Raw genomic sequence first — 23,285 nt, forward strand, 5'->3', positions numbered from 1 at the left:
GACATGTCAGTGAAGAAAACCCACTAAAAGCATTACACAACTTTATTGAAGATTGTGTATAAATACACATGCACATTTCAAATGTAAACCCAAGTGAACTCAAGTGCAGCCAAACCTGGAAAACCCTTATCATGCAAGGATGCCTGGATTATTTCTTTTGTACAAAAAAAAGTCCTCAAAACAATAAAGCCATCCTTTTATTTAAAAAAGAAAGAGAATTCCTTTCCTGACAAGAGTACAGACCACACCACCTCACCATCTCCATTCCCAATCTTTACGCTCTTGCCAGGGTTTTAAATAGTTTCCTTATTAAATGCTTACATATAAATAAATAAACTTTATCAAATGTGCACTCACAGAGTGAACTCTTATGTACAGTACAGTATAGTCTATTGTCGCAGTCTCGTTCTTGCTCATTTGGAAGGGGGTGAGTCGGCCGAAAAGCAAGGCAAGAAGCACGGAGATGCTAAAGAAGCAATGGATAGCCAGCTGAAAGCAAAAAAAAAAAAAAAAACACACTCCACCATGGAGAATAACAATAATGCACCGCCAATGCCACAAAAAAAAAAACTCCAGCTGATCAGGATCCCGAATGCTGAAAAATATATATTTTTTTCCCCTTTGACCAGACTCACCCCAAACCTCAATTCCACATCCCCCTCAAAAGCTCAGGAGCACAACAAGAAGTATGTCACCCCTCTTGGAAAGGGACACATTCATCCAAAGGCCAGAGAAGCCGTCACATTCAACCAACCCGGGAAAGCCAAACGACAAAAACAAACGTGAACCTATTGAGAGAGAAGGGAGAAAAAAGGCAATCACATACACGTGGTCAGTGTTCACTGCGCATAAATTCTGGCCCTCCTGTGGATGAAAAAGAAGGGGGGGGGACAAGATGATGTGGCTGTGATGTGACAAGCAGAGCTTGTTAAATCATGTTGACATTCAATTGTGTTTAAAGAGGCCATGCAAAAGGAGGAAAGGAAGTGTGTGAGATTAAGAGTTAAGGCTGAGCGCGAGCGCACACGCACACACACATTGTCGCCATCTCACAAGATGGAGTCAACACTAAAATGCATAGCAGACAGTTTAAGACACCATTATCACAACTATCATTTATATATCTATGGCACGTAATTTGTGAAGGTGTTAATTGAGCACAAAAGCCTTTTGATGCAGACATGGTACGGGTTAAGGAGTGGTACATGGCCAACAGAGGGCACCAAAGAGAGCTGGACATGAAAACAAGGTCACAGCAAGAGCAAAACAAGTTTGGAATTTAATTTCAATTTAAAATTAAATAATCTAACGAGCGTCCAGACTTGAGATGCGCATCGCCTGCGCTAAGTAAGGCAGATTCCTGTACACGTTGGGGTTCATCAGAGAAAAGTCTCATCACATTCATTTCTGAATTACTGCAGTGCCTGGCAATAAGAACATTAAAAAAAATATATATCCAAAATAAAAAAACTAAAGTGATGGTTGGTGATTGTGCACGTTCACAATTCAGCGCAGAATGACAACACACACTGCTCCGTGTTTAAAATATGTACAAATTAAGCATACTAAAATCATAACTTTCTCTCAGAGATATAAAACACTCACATGGCAACTGATGTAGCCTTCAAATCAAACGGCCACAAAGTCCTTTAGAATGACAAATGTAACAGGTGACACACACGCACACGCACACACACGCACGCACACACACACACACACACACGGTGATTCAGCCACAGAGGAGGGCTCTGAATTCTCAGTGTACCGCCAACATCACGCCCACCTTGGCTCCACCTGGCGAGCCCGAGTGGGCCTGATAGCGCCTGCTTGCCATGCTGCGTGTCCATATGGCTTTGGATGGAAAGATTCCTATCTCTCGCTCTCTTCTTGCTCGCTCAGTAGTTTATGTCATGGCTTGTCAGTTGGCGCTCATGGGAACATCTCGACTGGGCGCCTCCTCTTCCTCCTCATTGTCGTTCTTACCGCACTGGTTCTCATTCAGGTCCTCACTCGCAGCTGCGGCGGCGACAGGAGAGACTGCGCCCCGAACCGAGGAGGCACTTTGTCTGCCGTCGCTCTCCTCATCGTCCTCCACGTCGTCTTCTTCCTCCTCCTCCTCCTCGCCCTCGCCCTCCTCGCCCTCCTCCTCCTCTTTCTCACGGTCGAGAGCAAAGTAGCCGGTGCCTTTGACTGTATCCTGGCGCTGGTAGAAGAGCACGTAGCCCGCTTTGGACTGGACATGAGCACAGTGGAGCCATGAGGATACAACTTTTTACAGTGTTCCCCCGCTACGTTGCGGTCCATTCGTTTTGACCTCCACCGTATTTCAAAAGTGATAGAATGTAAACTAATTTCATTATGCTCTCTCTTTATTGTAGATTCTCACCGAGGAGTATGTCAACTTTTGTATGGTGAGAAAAATGCTTCATGCACATAAAATCCAAAATACTCTGGAATTTGTTTTGATATTGTCAGAGGTTGAAGTTGACATAAGTAGAGCTGTGCCGACATTGAGCTTTTGTGTACAGTTGTGGGCACAAAAGTATATAAGCGGGGGTTGGCTACATCTGGTATGAACTGGCCCTCCGTTTCAAAATGTCTTCCACTCCATGTCACTGTGCTCACATTAGCACACTGTGCTCAGCTTAAATGGGACTTAATGGCATGTTTCTACAAGCATCATTTAGTTGGACTATGTGGAAACTTGAACCCCCATTTCACTCCTGCTGAGTTCACGTTTTTCACCGATGTTGCGTATCCAACTGAATTAGTCCAGTATCTACAATTTGTCGGACTTCATAAAAATCATTTAACATTGCGTTTGGATTATTTTCCACTCTGTGCCATCAGACTTGTCTTTTTGATGACTATAAAACAGGACAGGAATGACACTCACCACTATTTGATCCTCGCTGGCAGGCGACACGCTGCTGTCATCAAAGTTGTACCACTTCCCATCATCTGGGTTCTTGGCGTAAGCAGTATCTGAGCGGGAAAGAGATTACAACACATTAAAACCCGCAATGGTTCAAAAGTGGCAGATGCTGAAAGTGCTGAATTTGGATGTGACCACCTCACAATGAAACCAGCCATGACTCGAGTGGACATCTTATAATACTTGATGACAATGTGTTTAAGAAGCAACACTCACAGTGGCCTCCGCCCATGCCGCCATAGTGGTTGGACACAGCAATGAGGTCATAACGACACGGTCCACTGTTGGGGTTAATCAGGAACTCCGACATGTCCAGATCACTGCAGAGACAACACATCAGGAAGAGTATGAAGGAGGCCGGTTGAGATATCAGTTTAATTAACAATTTACTGGATTTTGACTGATTTTATAAGGCCCACAGAAAAACATGGACCCTACCAAATGAAAGATTCTTTCATCAGTAAAAAAAAAAAAAGTACCGTATTTTCATGACTATAAGGCGCACTTTAAAGTCTTACATTTTCTCAAAAATCCACGGTGCGCCTAATAATGAGGTGCGCCTTGTGTGTGGACCAAGATAAAAAATCTGACTGACTGTGAGAGGATTTCCCGCACACATTGCTTATATAGAAGAAAGGCGGACCTGACTGAGGACAGACATGAGAGCAAAGAAGAGTCAACTTGGTGGCGAGTTCTGCAGCCCCGTGTAGCTACACCGTGTAGCTAAACAGATTACACCACATACTAAAGACACCAGTTTGTTTTTTCCCTTCCTTATCTCCGTGACTCGAATGCGCACATCTCTTAGCCGCTGTGAAAAATAAAGTTTGACAAATGAACGCCAGAGCTTGCTATCAGTCCGGGAGGCTGGCGAACACAGCTTTACTAAGACTGGTGCAAATTATGCCACAATTTGTCAACGTTTTTATACGTTTTTGGGAGCAAATGAGTTAATGATGTGTACCTTAGTGGAAAATCAACAAGGGAGTCTAGTTTATCCCTCATGTAGCGACTGTAGGAGAATCTTTTCAGATGGACCACGAGCACTGGAGGCAGAGACCACAGGTCCAGCTTCTTCGTGGCCTGCTGGTGCTGCTTACAGTTTGGACAGTACCTGTAGACGTGCGTCACATGCCATCATGACTACTGGGTGTCAGAGCTCAGTGCTTCAAAAACTACCTTTTACAAGTACTGGTGCTGTGTTTTTCTTTCCCCGCTCAATATTGCAATTGCAATTTAATATACGATCATGTTTTTCTAGGTCTTCTTCCCATGCATTTTTTAAACACACAAGCAACAAATGAATATGAATAAAGTAAACAATCAGATTTGTGACACATAAATGTTTTGGTCCTACAGGTTAGGCTTATGCTAAACAAAGGCAAACAAACCACGAATGAACATGAAAGGCAGTGCATGCGTGGAGAGTTAGAGGTACATTAGAGTTGTTCATTAACTAAATACTCCAATCTTTTAAGCTTTCACAATGACAGCATCACAAAATTCTACCAACCAAGTGTGGTGCAAACATAAATTAGTGAGTTCACACTGAACTTGTCTGAACAATAAAAAGTAGCACCGAAATGGCCAACATTAAAATAAACTAGCATGGCAGGCCTAAATATTCATCAAAAAAGGAGGGGTTTTTTCTATTATTGTAAGACAAAGTAACATTCCACACAGCCTAAACATGAACACTGCCCATAAATATAGGTAGCTATGCTGTGCTTAATTTAATAATTTTGCATCATTATTTTCAGATTAAATGCAAATTTATTCAACTTCAAAGTTAAACACAAATAAACTGTGCTTGTGCAGTGAGAATAAATGTTGTAGCTGATAGGAACACATAATATAGTTACCAAGGGTCCTCAGCTCCCAGCTTCTCCTTAGTGGTGAACAGTTCGATGCAATCTTTTAACTTGAAGTAGGCCTTTTTCTGAGGCTTGTACTCCATGCTCTCATGCTTGTCAAAGTCCTGGAGAAAATGCCCATTGGTGTGCATTAGAGCATATAAGAGAAGAGCTCTATTTACAGTGTGATGCAAGGTTTACCTCAACAACCATGTCGTCAAAGTACTTTTTCTTCATTTCGGGTTCCCAATCCAAAGATAGATAAGAGCGGTCTGGAAGACAATGACAGACTTACGTGAGTAATTAAGAAATAGGAATCCTCAAAGTGAGTCCAAGAGGGGAATGTTAATCAAAGAAAGCCACGCTACACCGCACGTCCTACCATTGAGCCGCAAGTGTCCCTCATCGAAGCGGATCTGCCTCGTGTCCTCCTTGATGAGCGAGAAGTCACCTTTTCCCATGTTATTGAGCTGGAATGTGAAAAGTCTCTTTTTGCTGTGCCCGCTGGTCTGCTGGCATTTAGTGGAGTGCTGCGGTGCAACCATGCCATTCTCCAGCTCATTGTCGCCACCCACCGAGTCCTCGGACTGGCTGTTGTCGTTCTCGGAGGGCAACTCTTGATCCTGACTGGACTCGTCGTCCTGCTCATCAGTCTCCATTTCGCCTGAAGCAAGAAAGAAAAAAAAAGTATTAAGATGTCAACACAAAAACAAAACAAAAAGTGTTTCACTAACTTGGCGACCCCTCCTCCAATACGCCATTGGTAGCATTGCCGTTGACAGCGTGTTGTTTGGTTGACTGGCTCTCTTCACAGTCGTCCTCATCTTCCACTACAGTGGATCTCACAAACCGGCTGCAAACACAAGACCACTTTCTTTCAGAGAGAAGCAGTAGACAGCATTAAAAATGTAGTTATTAGACTAGTTCATACTTATTATCTCTGCTTGGAGGCAATGAGCAAATAATTGCCGTGTTAACAATGCTTGGTGAGACTTAACACAAATGCGTATAAACCCACCAAAGGCGCAGTAGCAGCATGTTGTAGAGTTTGTCCTCATTAAGCGTCCGAGGCACAGCGATGAGGAAAGGCTGTCCGAAAAGCGGCGTGCTGGTCTGATTGTATCCCGACTGTTTGTACTTCTCCCTTAAGTGCACAGGAATCACAACGTGGTCTGTGTCTTCCACTCTGTTTACTGCAACCTCAAACCTATGGAAGGTTCATATAGCTCATCATTTACTTCATCTTAACACCTGCAAGAGGTGACCTATAGGCAGAAAAGACTACCTAAGTGGTACATCTATACAGTCAGTGATATGCATCAAAGCATTTGACACTCACACGTAGATATCATCTCTCTCCATGATGCTGCTAAGGTTGTCGTTTGTGGCAAAGATCCGGTGGAAACGGTGGCTGTAGATGTCTGTTGCGATCATCTGGGGAGGATGAATGTTGGCGGGAAACAACAAAGTCAAGTCCAAACAAAACGTATATAAAAGTCAACTATAAACTCTCATGTAGTGGTTGCAACTTGTTTTATATTTTAGTTTATTGTTGTTTGCTAGCAAGATTATGCAAAAACTACTTAACAGATTTGCACAAAACTTGCATGGAGGGGGGCCAGAAACTAATATACTTTTTGTCCAGATCCAGGACTTTCATTCCGCTTTTGATAATGTTGCAAGATGACGTGGCATTTTTTTTCTCCTACAAAATCCAGGCGTATGTAAAGAGTGAATTGCTATTACAGTTTGTAATTTGGTGCCAAATTAGGATAGTTCATCCTTGGCAGACGGAGGTCTGTGCTCCACTGAGAGCCTTTCTGGTTCAATAACAAAAAGGACAAAACGTTGCCCTATGTGCAACTGAGTCTGTATGATCAAGGACACTTTAAATAATTAAACATCTATATTGGGCTGTGTGACAGTGGAAAAGGTCAGCGTTTTAATGTGACAGCTTTTAAGAGATAGAGCTCGTCTCGACATTGGAATGTCCGTACCTTCTCAGCAGGCACCCCAGACAAACTGGAGAGGGAGGTGCACAGGTCAGAGATGTAGCCCACTTTTGGCACAGTTAATTTGTACTGAGGAAAAACAAATCACGTGAGAGACCATGCTGCTGAGAGGATGTAGAAGACATTCCCTGGTGCTGAAGGTTACCTGTGTGGGTTTGGCCAGAGGATCCAGTCTGACTAGATAAACCTCCAGTGTGCGCTCTTTCTTCATGGGAAGAGGCAGCGTCAAGTAACAGAAAGGATCAAAAGTCACAGAGACCTTAGAGCACACAGGACACACCAAGGTGGACTTAAAAAGGCCATGAAAGATGTCCACGATGATGGAGTCGTTCCTCTTGATATGGTTCTCCCAAGCCTCCTCCGCCAGCACCTGTGAGGAAAAATTATTTTAATACATTCCCAATACTCCTTTGTATGGACATTCAGCTCCTCCTGAGCATGGCCTTATCAACCTTATCGGGCCGGCCGTTGGCATCCTTGAGCTGTATGTACGGCTTCTTCCTGATCCGGTTCAAGTCCTCGTGAAGACCATCTAGAAGAAAGGCCAGTAGCTCATGAGAATCCTGCTGCTGGTAGCCTGAGAATTGAGGGGCAAAGCGGCCCACTTGTGTCTGTAGGGAGGTTCAGGAAACACACAAAAGGGATCCAAGGTTAAGTCAGAACACAAAAAACAAGGTTGCTTTTTTGTTGTTTTTTGGTAGTGTCCAACCTTGAAAGGCCTTGGCGTAACATAGCTGTATTTGCAGGACCACAGTTGCTTTATAAGCTCGGCGTAGGCTCTGGCAATCTCTCCCTTCATGCCCAGTGGGTTGTCCTCATTTAGCTCACTCGTGTACTTGTCTTTGAGGAAGTAGTCCGTCAGGGGAGGGATATTACTTAAACACTGAGAGGACATGAAAACGGCAGAGGACAATGATAATCACAGAGTGGATGTGCTTCATTTACATTTCAAGTGTCACATTCTCCTTGCCTTGCACATCACCTTTTTTATGTTAAATTAAAGTGTGACCTTGTAGGACACGCTGTTACCTGCACAGCAGAGTTCATGAAGCAAGTGTTGCCAAGGTTCGACAGGCCACAAAGGCCCGCATGTTCACTTTGCCGACTCTGCTCTGAGTAGTCATAGCTGTTACTGTAGGTGTGGTAAGATGGTAGACTGAAGCTTGAATTCTTCACGCTGCAATAAACAAGTGAAACACATTTTGATTGTCTGAAAATGCATCAGCACACAGTTTACGGATACAGTAAGCTCTTTTCCGCAAATTTTTGGCAATTCACTAAAATGGCCAAACTAAGGCCTGCAGCAAGCAGACCTCTGAGAGGGCTGCGAGACAGCGTTGCTTGTTTGGGGCTCCCACTGGTCGAGGGAGACCGCTGTGATGACGGCGGCGGAGGCACCGGCCTCACAGTTGAGCACGCGGTGGTCCACCCTCCTGCTGTCCAGCTCTCCCGCTTCTGACCTCAGGCACCACCAGCAACACAGGAGCATGACATCTCAGCCCCACCCCGGCCCACGCCGGCCTGCATGTCGCTACAAAACTGAATGAGCGGCAGACTGCTGCGGGTTGCTTTTAGGGCCGGGGAACGCAGATTCTGGCATAGGAGAAGTGCAGCTCCATTCTCAACTCAAGTCTTAATGGTAATCCAGCATCAGTCATTGGCAGTCCAGATGGAATATGGTCCATAGCAGCCTGAATGAATGACTTCCAAAGTCTACTAACTAAACTAAAACATTTAAAAAACACTTTCTGTCCTCTACTTGACTGAGAACAAACTAATCATCAACCATCTTCTTCTCTTGGCAGACTTGTTATCTTCTCCACCTGTCCTGTCCTGTCCTCTGGTCCTGTCCCCGGCACCTCCCTCTGGCCTGCCTGCTGCTGCTGCCGCCGCTCTACAGCTACCAGCGGATATTTATAGCAGCAACAAGGATGCTCAAGAGTACCGCTACCGAAGCTGGAGGTGCTCAGAGAGAGAGAGAGAGAGAGAGAGAGAGCGTGGGGAGGTGGGCGGAGGAGGGGCGGACAGTACAAGGCGGTGAGGGTCTGGAGGCGGGCGGTGGGGTGGGGGAGAAAGAAGCCAATCGACTGCATCCAGCTGAGGCTGCAGTATTCACAAGCCTGACTCCCCCTGTAAATGTACATTGATGCATGTTGTTCTTCAATCTATTGCATTCACTAACCCTGTAGGCACACCTCTTGGGTCAAAGACACACTTTGGCACAGCCTGTGTAATTTGATACGCCATGGTTGTATTATAAGGCTTTTACAAAAGGGGGGCAAGGGTGTGTGAATAAATCAACTACAACCTGAAGAAAGTGCATTTTTATGACACTGGGCTTCTGCCATATGTGAAGAGGAAAGTAGACGAAGAGAACTCTGAAGGTCACTTGGCAGCCAGAACGTGTGCATGGCAATGAGACAAGAGCGAAAGGATAGTGAGGGAGCGGTTGGAGAAATGACAGTGACACTTTGCTGCTACCGTGCAACGCCACCAAAAGTGTGTGGTGGTGGTGGTGGTGGTGGTGGTGGGGGTGCATTACGTAATGCTGGACCATTACGTATGACAAAAAGAGGCCACATGCATAATTTATGAGAAACAATGCCGCTACAGAAGAGCTTTTGCCGGGGAAACTTCACATTCCCAAACTCATCAGCCATGAAAATGTAATTTGATATCAATAAATATGCTGCATGGCTGTGAAACGTCAACATAAACCCACGCTGCCAAACACATTCATCGTGCATGTGGATCAAAGTATGCAATGCAGCATGTGAATATCTTGGTAACAAAAAAACTAAAACATAGCATGCAGTAAAAAGATGTCAGGTGAAAAGAGCGGACAGTAGAGGATGCAGCTCCTCCCACCCTCAGACAAGCAGTGCTCTCTAGCAGAGGGCTGACGTAGCCTCCGGGTTCCATCACTTTAGCTGCCAACCTGCCGAGCTGAAAAGGCACTCAGCTCAGGTACAAGAAATCTAATTAAATAGCTGATGGCATAGAATAAAAATTTGAATTTTTGGAAATACTGCCATGCATCTTATCCAATTTCTCTATTCAGCCCCGTTTCAAAATAACTGGGTGAGGGGTTTTTTCTTCATAAAATAACTACTGTCATAAGTGATCTGGAACTTTCTTTGCATCCTCATGTGAGGTTTACCAATCTGCTTTCTGCAGTGTCTTCCAACAAGGAGCCTCATCTGCCAATTGACATCACACACCTGTTTGCTGTCAAAAAGGTGTGTGGTGTGCGTTTGCTGGCCAGAAAAGACACAAAATTTCAATATTTGAGTTTTTAAGCATCCTTGGGTCCCTTTGAAAGGCGCTATATAAATCTGAACTATCATTATTATGCCAGTGTTGAACAATGTCCACATGTTTTTCCCTGCCTATGAACCTAATTAATAATGCAATTTATGAAACTCCAAAGCAGTTTAGTGACATATTTGCAAGATTGTGTTGATTTTAGCTTGGAAGAATAGGTAGCAAGTAAGTACTGCAGTGATAGTACCATAGATCATAGGTGATGTGTAATCAACTCACCTGATTCTGACTTGCATCAACTGCTGTGCTCTATTGAAATAATAAAATATTGTCCTGAAAGTTGGCATCTACTAACTACACTCATGTGCAAATAAACCTATTGTATGTGCACACAGGTGAAATCAAGAAAGTGTGTCACGCTGGATGTGGGCTATTAACTGCCACGGAGAAATGCTGACGAAGCTACCCAGAGGCACCAGTAGGCCACTAGCAGAGAGCACTGTTGTCACTGAATTCCAAAGCAATCAATCACATTTTACCTTGCTGTCACCTCCAACAATTGAAACTGCATCCTTAGCAACTTTCTTTAAGCCCCGAATCCGCAGCCAGAGATAGACGTGTTTGACTAAAATTGGATACTATAAACTGATAGTGACAACATTTGGGAATACATTTAGCAAAAGTGACCAACAACACTCAGCTCCATCTCTGGCTGTTGACATCCACACATCTGCCCCTCTGCTACTACTAAGTCTTACTTCCTGCTGTTGAAGCTGCTGTTATGATTGTTTGTGAGAGATGAAGGCGAGATCTTTGGCAAAGCAGAGAGATTGGAAGCACCGGATGACCTTCAAAAAAAAAAAAAAAAGAATAAATCATGAGTTAGCGGAGGGGGAAAAAGCTGCAGAAAGGTGCCGGATAAATAAAAGTTAAATGAATCAAAATAAAGTGGTTATGTGTCAGCAATGACAGGTCAAGCAAAACAGGTGGCCTGTGTCATAGAGGAAGAATGAGTAAGGTGCTAGGCTGGCTAAAGGCTCATGTACAGTAGACAATCTAACTGTGAAGGATTCTATCATGCCTTACTGTAAGCTACAATCTCAGTACAGCTTGTGCTTGTTTATTAGTCTACATTATTAAACAATTTTCCCTTTCTGTGAAAAATAAAAAATTATTCCTTTGGGTCCACAAGCAAAAATAGAAGCCAGGAGTGCTCTCACTTGGGTGCATCTGAGCCTCGGGGCCACGAGCCGTCTTCGTTCTTCTGCTCTATTACAAGAACCTGCAAGAGACATCACAATAGAACATGCTGAAGTGATGGGGGGGAAACCCTGAGTGAGAGAGAGCCCTATTGACCCCATTGATCATTTAAAAAGGCAGCAAACAATGATGTAAGAATAAACATTTCAACATATTCAATAGTTCTCCACCCAAAACTTTTAGTTAGACTTCAAAACAAATGCAGGTTAAACGATTGGGTGATAAAAATTTGCATACATTTCCATATTTTCCCAAAAGCTATATTAGTCAAACCCATTATTTGTGAGGCCTTAAATATACAGGCCTTGAATCACGCGACTATTTGCATGTAATGAGTACAAAAAAAACACAAAAACGCAACCTGTCCTTGGTAGAGACCGGCGTCTTGGATGGTGCTGTCGGGCTTGTTGAGAGGTTCAAAGGTGTTGGACATGTACCGGTTCCAAAGTCTGGTTTCCTTCTCATCAGGAATGCTGAAGAGTTTGCGCATCTCCTTCTCTATTAGGTCTGCAATAGAAAGCTTACATTATTTGAAAATAAATGAGTAGCTGAGAAAAGCAGGCAGTTTTTACATCTAAATGTCTGTGTCACAAACGTTGCTTAATTGTTTGTTTTTTTCAACCTTTACTAAATCAAAGTACATATTCTACATTAAAACTCTCACAGAACATGCAACAAATCGTCACAGAAGCAAATACATACTGAAATGGTGATCAGTTTGGTTCAATTTAATCACATTTTTACTTTATCTAGTCGAGGAATTGCATTAAAATTTTCTGCCTGTCACTCACTACGCCTCACTTGCATACATAGACAAAGAAAGATACATTATTAGTCCTAAATAATTAATTTAAAAATCAATTAAGCAAGACTGGATTATTTCCCGCCGTGGCTGGGAATCCATGTGACTTACCGATTGTGTCGGCCTTGCTAAAGCGCCTGGTGATCAGATTGTCCATGTTGCTGTCCTCGCATAGCTTCAGCTCTGTCAGGTACACCTCCACCTTGTAGTGCTTCACAAACATACCTTGCTCCACCACCTAGGAAAAGATATACATTTTTATTTTTGAATCGTAAGCACACTTTAATGCTCTCGTGCGGGGGTAGGGAACTCCGGTCCTCGAGAGCCACTGTCCTGCCTGTTTTAGATGTCTGACTCCTCAAACACATATCAGCTCACAGCAAGCTCTGTAGACATCTGGTAACAATCCTGATCAATATTAGGTGTGTTGAAGGAGGGAGAGATCTAAAATAGGCAGGACAGGGGCTCTCGAGGACCGGAGTTACCTCCCTCTGCCATAGTTTGTTTATTTATTTATTTATGTTTATTTTAATGCACATTGTGTGAGTTTGAAATCCTCCCTGCCTTCCATCTTATAACATGTACAAGCCTCAATAGTAACCATACATCAGACACCTTAGCACAACACAAGTATCTAACACTGAACCCCCAATTTGTGACTAAAAACTGAGACTAATGTGTGTCAAAGTCAAATACAAACTTTTTATTTAGCATTTAATGTTCTTTGAGGTAACAGAGGTTGTGTCACGGCTGCCACTCGGCTGAAAGAACCTCAGTCAAGAGTGGAAGGCCTAAATTAGCAGCACCTTGTGGAAGCAGCTGAGAGGTCCTAGCCTATTTATTTCAACACTGCACGACTATGACACGCACGCACACACATACACTCTTGAATTCATATTCCCCAAGTAGCAATTGAACAAATGTCCAGCATAATTGCAACAGCCATGCACACCAGCTCAAATTCATCCCCAACCCTCCACACTCGCCCCTGTCCCAAACCTCAAGACTCCCAGTGGGCCAGACATTCGAGCGTCCATGTGCTAGGAGGAAAAGTCATTGCCAAGAAGAATTCCTCAAATCACGCTGCTAAAAGCTTTTATCCCTCCCGCCTCCCTTTCCAGTGACGCCACTCGGATTCAGTCTGACCTCAGCAGGCCACGCTGCGCTTCAAATAAAACAAGGACAATCTTGTTGCCGGTGCTAGCAAGAGAAAGAGCGCCAATCTTGTGATTCGAGTCCTCGTGTGTGACCCCTACCCCCTAAAACACGGAAATCAGGATGGTGACTCCGCGGAAGGCACACAAGATAAATAAAAAGCATGATAAACCTCCTGCATGTTGTGCCTCGTAGCTCGCTCCATGTAGCTTTCCAGTCATCCAGAACGTTGCCTGAAAATAGAATCCCTTCGGATACCCGATACGTCCCAGCACATACATGGCAAAATGGGAGGGTCAATGGAGGAGAGAGGGAGGGAGTGAAGACGGAGGCAACACATCGGCAGCCATGATAGCATGACTAGCCGAATGTGCAGGTGGCATCCGACAATAGCAAAGTTGTTTCGACCAACATAAATGCAGCTGTGTGTTACTAGTGGCAAACAATTGCCATTCATCCCATGAGCAACAAAATGTATTTAAAAAAAGATTAATGTACATGTACCATAAACAGCACCACAGTCGTATCATCTGATTTACAAGCTTACACCATGTGTAAACTTTTTTTTCCCTTCTTAGAAGGAGATCGATAGTATTTCTCCACCGTGCAACGCAATTCCACAATTCTGCCAAGTCATACCTTGCGTGCAATTGGCTCCTGGCCCTCCGTCAGCCCGTACCAGCTGACCAGCTTATTCCAGCCCTCCGTGGGGACCAAGATGTAGTCAAGCTCATCAATGAGGTGCTCCTTGATGGCCAGAACATCCCTATCTAGAGGTAAAGAAAGGGGGAGAGGGGGTCAGAGACAGGTATGCAGAAAGGCCCGATGAGCACAACAAACAAGGGAGGTACACAAAGCAACCCGACAATGACCACAAAACACAAAGAAAATTCCATGAACCTTGCAACAAAAAAAAGAGAGAGAGAGACACTCAACAACGATGTTTGTGCTCCTCTGAGCTATTTGTTTAGAGTCGCCAGAACAATGCCTCTATTTTAATTCTTATGTTGTTATTTTAATGTCTTAGGATGCAAGTCATCAGCTGTCTTACCTCGGAGAAGGCCAGCGTTATCAACTGGTCCGGGGTAGACGTTCTGGTCGCCCATTTGATATTTGTCCCAACTATCAAATCCCACATATTTCTTCCACTGCTTGAACCAGTGACTGTCCACGAGGTACCTGCATTGATGACCCAAAAAATAAAATTTATTTAAGACTCAACATGCTTAATTTAAACATGGGAAGGTTTCAGATATCTGGAAGACGGCAGGCTAACTTTTAAGAGGTAAACATTAGTTTAATGGTAATGCCGAGTTGAGTTCGAGTTGCTCAAAGTGTGGCCAGCTGGTTCTGTGATTTTGACAGGTGCTCCTTTTTCCGACTCCGCCCTAAACAAGTCGCCGAACGAACCCACTGACAGCTTCGGTATTAGCTATTAGCTTGACCACACAAATCAATGAACCGGGCGTCCCACAGTCATGTCATGAATTAAAAAGCGCTTAACTAAAGTAGGGGGGGCAGACACAGTAACTCGAGAATGACGTTAAATGTATGTCACTCAACGGAGGATCGCTGACACACATGAAGCTGAAGGCTAACTCGAAGCTAACTGTCAACACGGCTCCGTAGTCGCCACTTTTGTCCTCTTCCGTGGCGTCGACAGGCGCGGCCGAGGCCAGCGGTGCCCACGCAGCAGTTTTAAAATGGCTCGAAGCTAACTCTTACCAAGTGTCGCCCTTTTTTAGTTGCGTTTTCATCAGTGCCGCGACCTCTCCTGTCTGGGTTTCCAGATCGGCCGCTCCTCCTTCCGCCATCTTTCCTCAGTCATGCCGCGGTGCATGATGGGGGAAATGCGGTGGGGGCGTTTCAGAGGCACGTTGTGCGTGACAAGAGATTGACGCACAAATTTTCAGCCAATCGCGAAGGAGGAACGGCAACTTTTCAAAAGCAGCACATACGTCATTTCTGGAGTTGTGTCATTTCTTTTTAAAAATGATGACAAGTGTTTATGTTGTAATGAATTTACCGATGAGTCATTTTATTTTTGTTTTACAAAAATAGAAATGCATATTTATTAGAAATGTGCGATAGAACCACCATCCTGAATGGCTGTATCACCGGCAGGCTGCAACTGTGCCTGTTCACAACTTTTTTGTTTTGTTTACATTTTTATCTTTTCACTTATCAATTTTATATATCATGTGTCCCCTTGTAGACGTAGAGGTACATATAGACAATGCACACATTTTTTTCATTTCACTAAAATTTAGATTTACAGTATTGCAATATGTGCTCCATTACTATTTCCTCTCTATGACATTTTTTATGCAAGAGAAGCTGGTGGCAGCTAAACACAGTTAACATGCACAGATTATTAACTCATTCACTCCCAGCCATTTTTACTGAAGCAATCCCCTTCGCTCACGGCTGTTTTACTAGATTTTGACTAATTTTGCAAGCCCCACAGAATATTGTGTTCTATTGCTATAAAAACATGGAACCAACACCAAAAGAAAGAGTAGTCTCTTCTTTTATCAGGAAAAATAAATAAATAACATATATATATATATTTCTATCGCTTTCCATTTTTCATCAATTAGCATTAGAATATAGCTCATCTTTAATCATTATTCACAAATCTGTTTAAAACACTGGGGAAACGTATTTTTTTTTGCAACATGGCCCTGGTTGATCTCTTTTACTCTACTGCCACATGCTAGCCGCTTTTGTAATAACTACCATTGCTTTTAGCGTTCTCTTCAGTTTAAAGGCTGCATCAAAGCCTTCTGTATGCTCTAGCTAGTATTAAAAAAACAAAAACATAAAAAGCGTATAAATATGTTTTTGGGACCTTGGCAAAATTTAAAATAGAATGGTTTTATACATTTTGGGGATTAAATGAGTTAAAAGAGACAATGTAAACTTCCACCTAGGATTTTACATGTTTATTTAAAAAGGGATTTACAAATTTATTTGTACAGATAATTTGTTACAGCATAAAATAAGAGACTACATTGACGCAACAGTGAGCACAGTAATCCTGTTGGCATTGTATATTTCCATCAAATTTCATAAAATAAAATTGCATACTCAGAAATACAAAGGACAAAAATGCCAAATCACTTATGATAACGCAATATTATAATACAAATAGGGCTATGGAGCCGCGTAGAGCTATTGGATACAGAGATGGCTGCATTCACAAGCAAGCTATTAGTAATTTAGCTATCTTTAATTCTATTCAGCTCTTAAAATTGAACCAGAATCCACCTGTGTAGCTCCACTGGCACCTCATAAGTTTGAATCTTGCTCTGACACAGGATGGTAGCCATTTTTATTCCTGCTGGTGTCTTCCTCTGGAGCAAAAATGGCTAGCATCCTCTCTTGCTCTCTCTTGGTTTTGGGCAAGTCCTCAGATGGTGTGATGAGCAGTTGGATGCGCTGTAAGAAGACACAAAATGTCAATGTATTCAAGAGATGCTGCTGTGTATGCATTTTAGTAAGTTAAGGAAACATCAAATGCATTACCTCCCTGAATGTTCCTTGTGTGCTGCTGATCTTATATGCCATCCACAGGGGGATACAGACCATGGAGGAGAGAGCCAGCAGCCAGCCAATCACGTAGCCCCACCATGGATACACATATTCATTGTTGTATTTTAGCGGAGTGTATTTAATGAGGGAGAAGGCAAAAGTACCCTGGGGAGACAATCAATAAAACTCCTAAGTAAGGTACCACCGTAACTTAGTTTCAATGTGGACACAAAAGCATGATATTTTGTGTCATATGTTTAAAACTTACGATACATGTGGCCGGAGTGAAGAACATCCAGCAGTACTTGATGTAAGGCCCAGGACGGTAGCCAATCATGTCTTCGATGTTGTCATAAAAGCGATCAGCACCTGGAGTGTCCCATTTCAAAGATTTGGTTTTGGGTGGAGATCACTATATCATATTTTTCCCGTTTGATGGTGGCTTACCGTAGACCCACGCGATGCAGACGGTCTCAAAGAGGCCCATAAAGAGAAGACACATGCCACTAGCAGCGTAGTAATCAAAAAGCTGGAAGACGTACATGCCACCCTGTAGAAAATACCAAAAATGCACTTTAACCAGTACATGTGAATTGAATTTGACCTATAAACTTTTGAATGCACAAATGTTTCTTTTCTTTTTGTACAACTCTCTCAAAAGGAGTTGAAAGGAGTTTGATCCATGAATAGAGCAACAATATTTCTGGTCAAATTCGAACTGGTATCTTAATAGTCCTCTTCATAGCACTGTTCATATTTTGACAACATGAGACCAAGACATCACCCAACAATACATCAACAGTACCTTGCCATGGCTTGGCTTCAAACACGAAGAGGGAAGCGGTCACTAATCTCAAGTGTCACCGAGTGTCATCATGTTGCGACAGAAATGTAGAGAGACTGGATGAGTCACAGTAAGGAAAGTGGATGGATAGCCCCGTTCTGCTGCGTTGGGCTTGGGGCGTGGGCCGTGTTGGGGTGGGGGGCGCTCCTGGCTCCTGGGTTTGCTCTCCGGCCGGTGGCCCCTGCGGGGCCCGGGGGTTGTGCCTTGGCGCTGCCGTGGCCTGGGGGGCCCTGGGGGGTTGTGCTTGCTCTGTCCTGATCGGGGTCGACAGCTCCCCTTGTTGGTGGAGGTTTTCATGCATGCCAAATCCACCACACCAGCATCTATCGAAATTCAAACACAATCTGCTTCTTCCTCTGGTCGTTGAATCGGTGGAAGCTGATGTCTGTGGATCTCACTTTGCTTCATCTATCCTTCCTTCCTTTCCTCAGTCTCTCCTTTGGTCTCTTGAGGTCTCCCTAATTTGTTGGAATTTAGATGTTTCTGGGGTTGGTGAAAGACTCTGGTTGGTAACCCGGTGGGTAGTAGGTGATGTCTGGTCGATGCTGGATTTCACTTTCCTTTCTTTTCTTTGATCCTTCCTCGGGTCTCCTGACAACCTCACGACTCTAGCTGGATTCTGAAGTATTCGGTTTAGGTGAACGGTATGGGATTTTTAATAGGTTTAGATGAATTAATGAGCACACACACACCCGCACATGCACATACAAAACAAAAGCAAAATCAAATAAAAATCAAAAAAAGAGAGAGAGCAATGATGATGACATGTCGACTCGGTAAAATTACCGAATGAACTGAGCTTTCTCAGGGAAAAAAATCAAATAAAAATTGTTTTAATAAAAAAAAGGAAAGTGGATGTCCTTGGAAAATTTCATAAATCAAGCACCTATTTTGGGTTCATTATTAAGTTTCACCTAAAATCCAAATACTACAAACTTTGTCAGTAGTAAACTGCTTTTATATAAACTCCAGCACATACAATATACATTGTCATCCAGGGTTATACCAGAAGCCAAACTTCTTGCAAAATAAAAGTTGTTGACACCTCTGCAGAGCATTCACGCTTCCAGCTGTGCAGAGGTGAAAACCTGTCATCCATATTACAACGCAGATGACCCTTTGAATAGCAACCATCAGCAGAGGCTCGCTGCACCCTTAAGTTAAGGCCTACCTCCATGAGCATGATGAGGCCCACGAGGAAGGAGAGGAAGACCACAACAAGGAGGAAGAGCTCCCGGCGGTTTTTACGGCGGAAGGTGGCGGGGTACATGTCGACGATGGCTGTCACGAGGCTTTCCACGCACACAAACTAAAAAAAATAGAGCGTCCGTTTAATCATTACAGGAGAACATTCATTCATAGAGCGGCGGAGAATAATCTCACCTGACTGTCTAGCCCAAGAAAAACAATCATGATGAAGAAGAGGGCGGCCCACAGTGGAGAAAAGGGCATCATGGTCACAGCACGTGGGTAAGCAATGAAGGCTAAACCAGGGCCTAAAATGGACAACCAATCAATGGAATGAATTACATACAGGATGCGTTCATGTTATGTTTCCCCGCTATATCATCAGATTTTTAATTGGCCTACTATTGGGTTTTTACAGGCAGGCTGAAGTAAGAGTTGCGTCTCTCCAGTATAATACATCATTTGGAAATTTGCCGATTTGTGAATTTTTGGGGGGAACCTATCCTGCGTTACTCGCTGAAAAACCAAAGCCATGTATATTATAAAAATATTGCGATCAATGAATTATGTTGAAGTGAGTGGAGAAGTTTAATGTGGCATCTTTTAGAAAATGGTCTTTTGTTGCAGTCTTTGTGGCATCTGGAAGCAACATTTTAGAGTGGGTGTCAATTACTTGCAGATTTGGTGCTATTTGTCGCTGGGCTCGGGCCCTCCCTGCAAACGAGTTAAGAGCAAGAAGAAGAGCAAATTTCAGTGTATAATATTGTTTGAATATTTATTGTTCCCACAGAGCAGAGCAAGTGTGTGCCTGTATTGTGGTATGCATTTGTATGTTTTGCTGCTCCATGTGTTTAGTTTGAATGTCCATAATTGCCACATCTATGCTAGTTTCCATTAGCCAGTCGACATTTTGCATTATATGTTAGCATTAAAGGGAGGGTCCAAAGTTTTCACTTAGAAATAAACACATCATAAACACTGGATATATACACATGAAATCCTTCTCAATCAACACCTCTGGGCTTCTGTTAATGTGTGGTGGTGATTTTCTCACTTGTATGGGTTGAGCCATGGGAGGAGTTTGTTTTGAATTGTTTGTTTACAAACAGAAACGGTCAAAACTTAAGAGCCCACCTTTAAATTAGCAAATTTTTGTATGGTGTGGTACAACACTTTGATGTTTAATTTAATTATTTTTTATATATATATGTCTGTTTAAAAGGTGCTAAGCAAGACAAAAAAGTTGGATTCACAATACGTTTAAGAGTGTTTTGTCCAAGTTGTGTCTTAAATGCTGATGGGAGGAAGGGTTCAGCCTCACCAGATTCAGCCACCTCCGAGATGGGGACATTCTGCTCATAAGACATGAAGCCCAGAATGGAGAAGATTGCAAATCCAGCCACAAAACTGGTGCCGCTGTTCAGGAAGCACAATGCCATGCAATCTCTGCAACACAGACGGTTTACTTCACTCTTTTTTTCTTTTCTTTTTTTGCATAGTAGATGTTCAAGATTAATACGCATGAGTGGAAAAATCCTATCCCACCTGTAGCAGTTGTTGTTGTATTTGTTATAGCTGCCTAGAGCTGTCAAAGAGCCTAAGCAAATAGCATAGGAGAAGAAGATTTGGGTCCCAGCATCCATCCATACCTTCAAAAATTATAGTAGGCCAATCATATAAAAGCAGGAAAAGCATACAAATACTCGTAACATGCAATGGTTATACTTATATAATCCAGAGAATGCGTCTGCATAATCATTGCTGAGAGAAATCATATTAAGCATCTGTTGTTGGTATGTTTAAACAAAGCTCCTAGAAACCAATATACAACAGTTTCTTATGCTTTTTGTTACAAAACGGGCTCCAAACGCAGCTATTGAGCATAAGTGGGAGGCCTGTCTGCAACTCGCTCTCCTGTTTACAGTCCCAGTGGAGTTCTGGCCCAGAATTTCATCACTGTGGTCCCTGCCTCTTTTTGCAGAACGCAGATGGACGCAGCAGGCTCCCCCAGCAAAGAACCATGGGGAACCTGCATCTGCTGCATCCTCACCAGCAGGGGGCACAACACCAAAAGGTTCTCATTTGGAATTTTTGACTGGGAATCACATACCTTAGCCGTTACAGATGCATACCATGGACACAAAACATGTCAATGACCAATAGGGTGGCCCAACTCCTTGATTCCACTCCCCAAAGTCCCACTATTTTTGTCCACATCAAGTGTGGCATTTTTGGTACCTGTGGGTCTGCAAGTCGTCCCAAATCAGGGTAGAGGTAAAATTTTATCCCAATCCCTGCACCAGGTAGGGTGAGTCCCCTCACCAGCAGCACAATAAGCATCACATAGGGGAAGGTTGCGGTGAAGTAGACCACCTAAATATCCAAAAAGAGGATGAAAAATAACAGCTGTGTCTCCATATCCGTCAACCCTAAATAAAGAAAGAAAGAAAATGGACACTTTTCACTTCCCACCCACTTTTCCTGTGGATTTCACCCCCTTCCAGATGCAGAAGTAGCACATGACCCAGGCGATGAACAAACAGAGGACTAGGTCCCAGTTGAGCGAGCCCATGTGGTCGATGCCCGGCGAGATCCTCAGCGCTCGTCTCCTGTTGAGACCAAAAGAGAAGATTCCTGCCGTCACACCTCGCACATGTGCCGGACAATCACAACTTGAGAACTCACTCCCAGAACTCCATGACCGGAGATGTGGCATTGAGGAAGATTGTTTGGTTGATGGAGGTGTTTCTCCTCTGGAACTCCACGCAGTTTTCTGGAAGAAAAGGGTAGACATGCAGTCATTCTGAAGCGTTAACACTCAAATAGTTTTACATTTTACCTGTGTTCCACGAGTTGTTGCAAGAAGACCACGGTAGATCCCAGGAGAAGGAGAAAGACAGATAGAACATCCCCCAAGCCAGGACGATGATGTAGTAGAAGTTCAGCAGGGTCACTATCACCTGTGTGCCATAGCCAAGACCTGCAGAATATGGACCATTAAATAAATAAAAATTGCCCATAAACAAGTCCATTTGGGGAGGTATTTTGTATTTTTTCTTAAATGTTACCTTTTTATCTTTAAAAAAATTAAAACATATATAAATATATATAATAAACATTACATAATGGACATTACAACTCAACACACCCCTGTTCATATGCCAGGTTTTTGTGATATTAAGAGACCGACATTTTTTTTTTTATATCGTAAAAACTTACAATTTTAATAGGGGTGTGTAGACTTTAAATAATAATAAATGATTCCTTGATAGTACTATCCTGGTAGAATAAAATACAAAATAACCAAAATAAAATAAACATACAAATATCAATGAAAATATTATTACAAATAATTCAAAACATAATTACAAAATAAATAACTAAAATAAAGAAAACGATTGAACTTGTTTAAATTGCTTTTAGCTGCTTGGCATTTAACTACTGCATTTTACTATCAAAGGCTACATCACTTTCTGATTGCTTGCTTGTAGCACAAGTACCTTCAAACAAGGGGCTGATTTTTCTCCAGCACGTTACTCCTCCCTCGCTAGTGTACTGGCCCAGGGCCGTCTCCAGGAAGAAGACGGGAACTCCACAGGCAAAAAGGAAGATGAGGTACGGGATGAGGAAGGCACCTAAGGAGCGCAGAAAGTAGACGCGCATTTATTTTGGAGTTCTATTTTACAACTTTTAACTGAAAGTTAAGCTGGAAGGCTCTCCTTTCCCCCTGATGGGTGGCCTGGGATCTTTGGCGGCGCGCTCACATTTCCGTCTCTCCGCGGGGACAGCTGCTGCGAGTGAGGAGCAACAACAGCTGTGTGACCCCTCTAGGCCCTGACCTTTGACCCTGCCACCCCGCGGAGGCACAGCAAGGCGAGTGAGTGAGCACACGCTGTTTTCAAGACCCCCCAAAAAGGGTGAAAATTATCTCTTTAAAAGGACATTGCATGCGGAGGAGGAGAGAAATAATTTACATTTAAACATAACAGCAGGGGTCGCAAACAACCTTTGTTTTGACAGTCTTTGTTTTGTATTTGACTGTGATAACAAAACATTTGGATAGAACTAGTGAGATGATTCTAGATTGTATGTCTTCTTTCTCTTCCACTCACCTCCTCCGTTCTTATAGCAGAGGTATGGGAAGCGCCACATGTTGCCAAGGCCAATGATGGATCCGGCCACAGATAGGATGAATTCCACCTTATTGCTCCATTGGCCCCTCTCTTCCATCTTCACCTCCGAAGGAGGCAGCGGCTCCCGCGCCTGGGCGGCGGTGCCATTCTGGAGGCCCACCTTGGCAGCGTCACCTAAAGGGGGCAAGTAAAAAGAGGGTATAGATATGTTGGATTTGATACATAATAGAAGCAAGTGGACGTTGATGAGCTTACCTATCATTGCACTTGTCCTTGAATGCTTCACACGCGCGCTTGCCACAGGT

General features: G+C 43.3%; 2 protein-coding genes across 4 annotated transcripts in view; both read right to left on the reverse strand.

The window, feature by feature from the left end:
• Window positions 1-24: 24 nt before the first annotated feature.
• usp15 (ubiquitin specific peptidase 15) lies at window positions 25-15,129 on the reverse strand. 3 transcript variants are annotated; one of them, XM_086058311.1, is made up of 22 exons: window positions 15,007-15,129; window positions 14,333-14,460; window positions 13,921-14,051; window positions 12,238-12,364; window positions 11,686-11,831; window positions 11,285-11,346; window positions 10,823-10,912; window positions 7,830-7,977; window positions 7,510-7,683; window positions 7,253-7,411; window positions 6,946-7,170; window positions 6,786-6,869; window positions 6,128-6,222; window positions 5,807-5,995; window positions 5,523-5,641; window positions 5,171-5,452; window positions 4,990-5,060; window positions 4,798-4,913; window positions 3,900-4,049; window positions 3,152-3,255; window positions 2,897-2,985; window positions 25-2,233 (listed from the first exon to the last, which is right to left on the reverse strand). In XM_086058311.1, exons 1-22 carry the CDS (start codon window positions 15,093-15,095, stop codon window positions 1,919-1,921), a joined length of 3,093 nt encoding a protein of 1,030 aa, XP_085914437.1. In that variant the 5' UTR covers window positions 15,096-15,129; the 3' UTR covers window positions 25-1,918. The 3 variants fall into 3 exon arrangements, with proteins under 3 accessions (XP_085914437.1, XP_085914438.1, XP_085914439.1); XM_086058312.1 differs by lacking the exon at window positions 10,823-10,912; XM_086058313.1 differs by lacking the exons at window positions 10,823-10,912; window positions 11,285-11,346; window positions 11,686-11,831; ... (2 more) ...; window positions 14,333-14,460; window positions 15,007-15,129 and adding an exon at window positions 8,114-10,804.
• A 1,082-nt stretch (window positions 15,130-16,211) lies between these two features.
• Window positions 16,212-23,285, reverse strand: part of LOC147160197 (sodium- and chloride-dependent GABA transporter 2-like) — a 7,558-nt gene continuing 484 nt past the window's right edge. The window contains exons 1-15 of the mRNA XM_086058321.1: window positions 23,236-23,285; window positions 22,960-23,154; window positions 22,348-22,482; window positions 21,687-21,827; window positions 21,533-21,620; window positions 21,324-21,456; window positions 21,086-21,220; window positions 20,393-20,496; window positions 20,169-20,293; window positions 19,043-19,155; window positions 18,831-18,968; window positions 17,263-17,365; window positions 17,084-17,184; window positions 16,810-16,980; window positions 16,212-16,722 (exon numbers count right to left, since the gene is read on the reverse strand). The exon at window positions 23,236-23,285 is cut by the window's right edge and continues 484 nt beyond it. Of these exons, the coding sequence (XP_085914447.1) occupies window positions 16,573-16,722; window positions 16,810-16,980; window positions 17,084-17,184; window positions 17,263-17,365; window positions 18,831-18,968; window positions 19,043-19,155; window positions 20,169-20,293; window positions 20,393-20,496; window positions 21,086-21,220; window positions 21,324-21,456; window positions 21,533-21,620; window positions 21,687-21,827; window positions 22,348-22,482; window positions 22,960-23,154; window positions 23,236-23,242 (1,839 nt within the window). The 5' untranslated portion in view covers window positions 23,243-23,285 and the 3' untranslated portion in view covers window positions 16,212-16,572. The remainder of the gene's footprint in view (window positions 16,723-16,809; window positions 16,981-17,083; window positions 17,185-17,262; window positions 17,366-18,830; window positions 18,969-19,042; window positions 19,156-20,168; window positions 20,294-20,392; window positions 20,497-21,085; window positions 21,221-21,323; window positions 21,457-21,532; window positions 21,621-21,686; window positions 21,828-22,347; window positions 22,483-22,959; window positions 23,155-23,235) is intronic.

Source organism: Leptonotus elevatus, chromosome 17 (assembly GCF_054856555.1).
Source record: "Leptonotus elevatus isolate MCC_2025b chromosome 17, RoL_Lele_1.0, whole genome shotgun sequence".
Taxonomy (NCBI): Eukaryota; Metazoa; Chordata; class Actinopteri; order Syngnathiformes; family Syngnathidae; genus Leptonotus; species Leptonotus elevatus.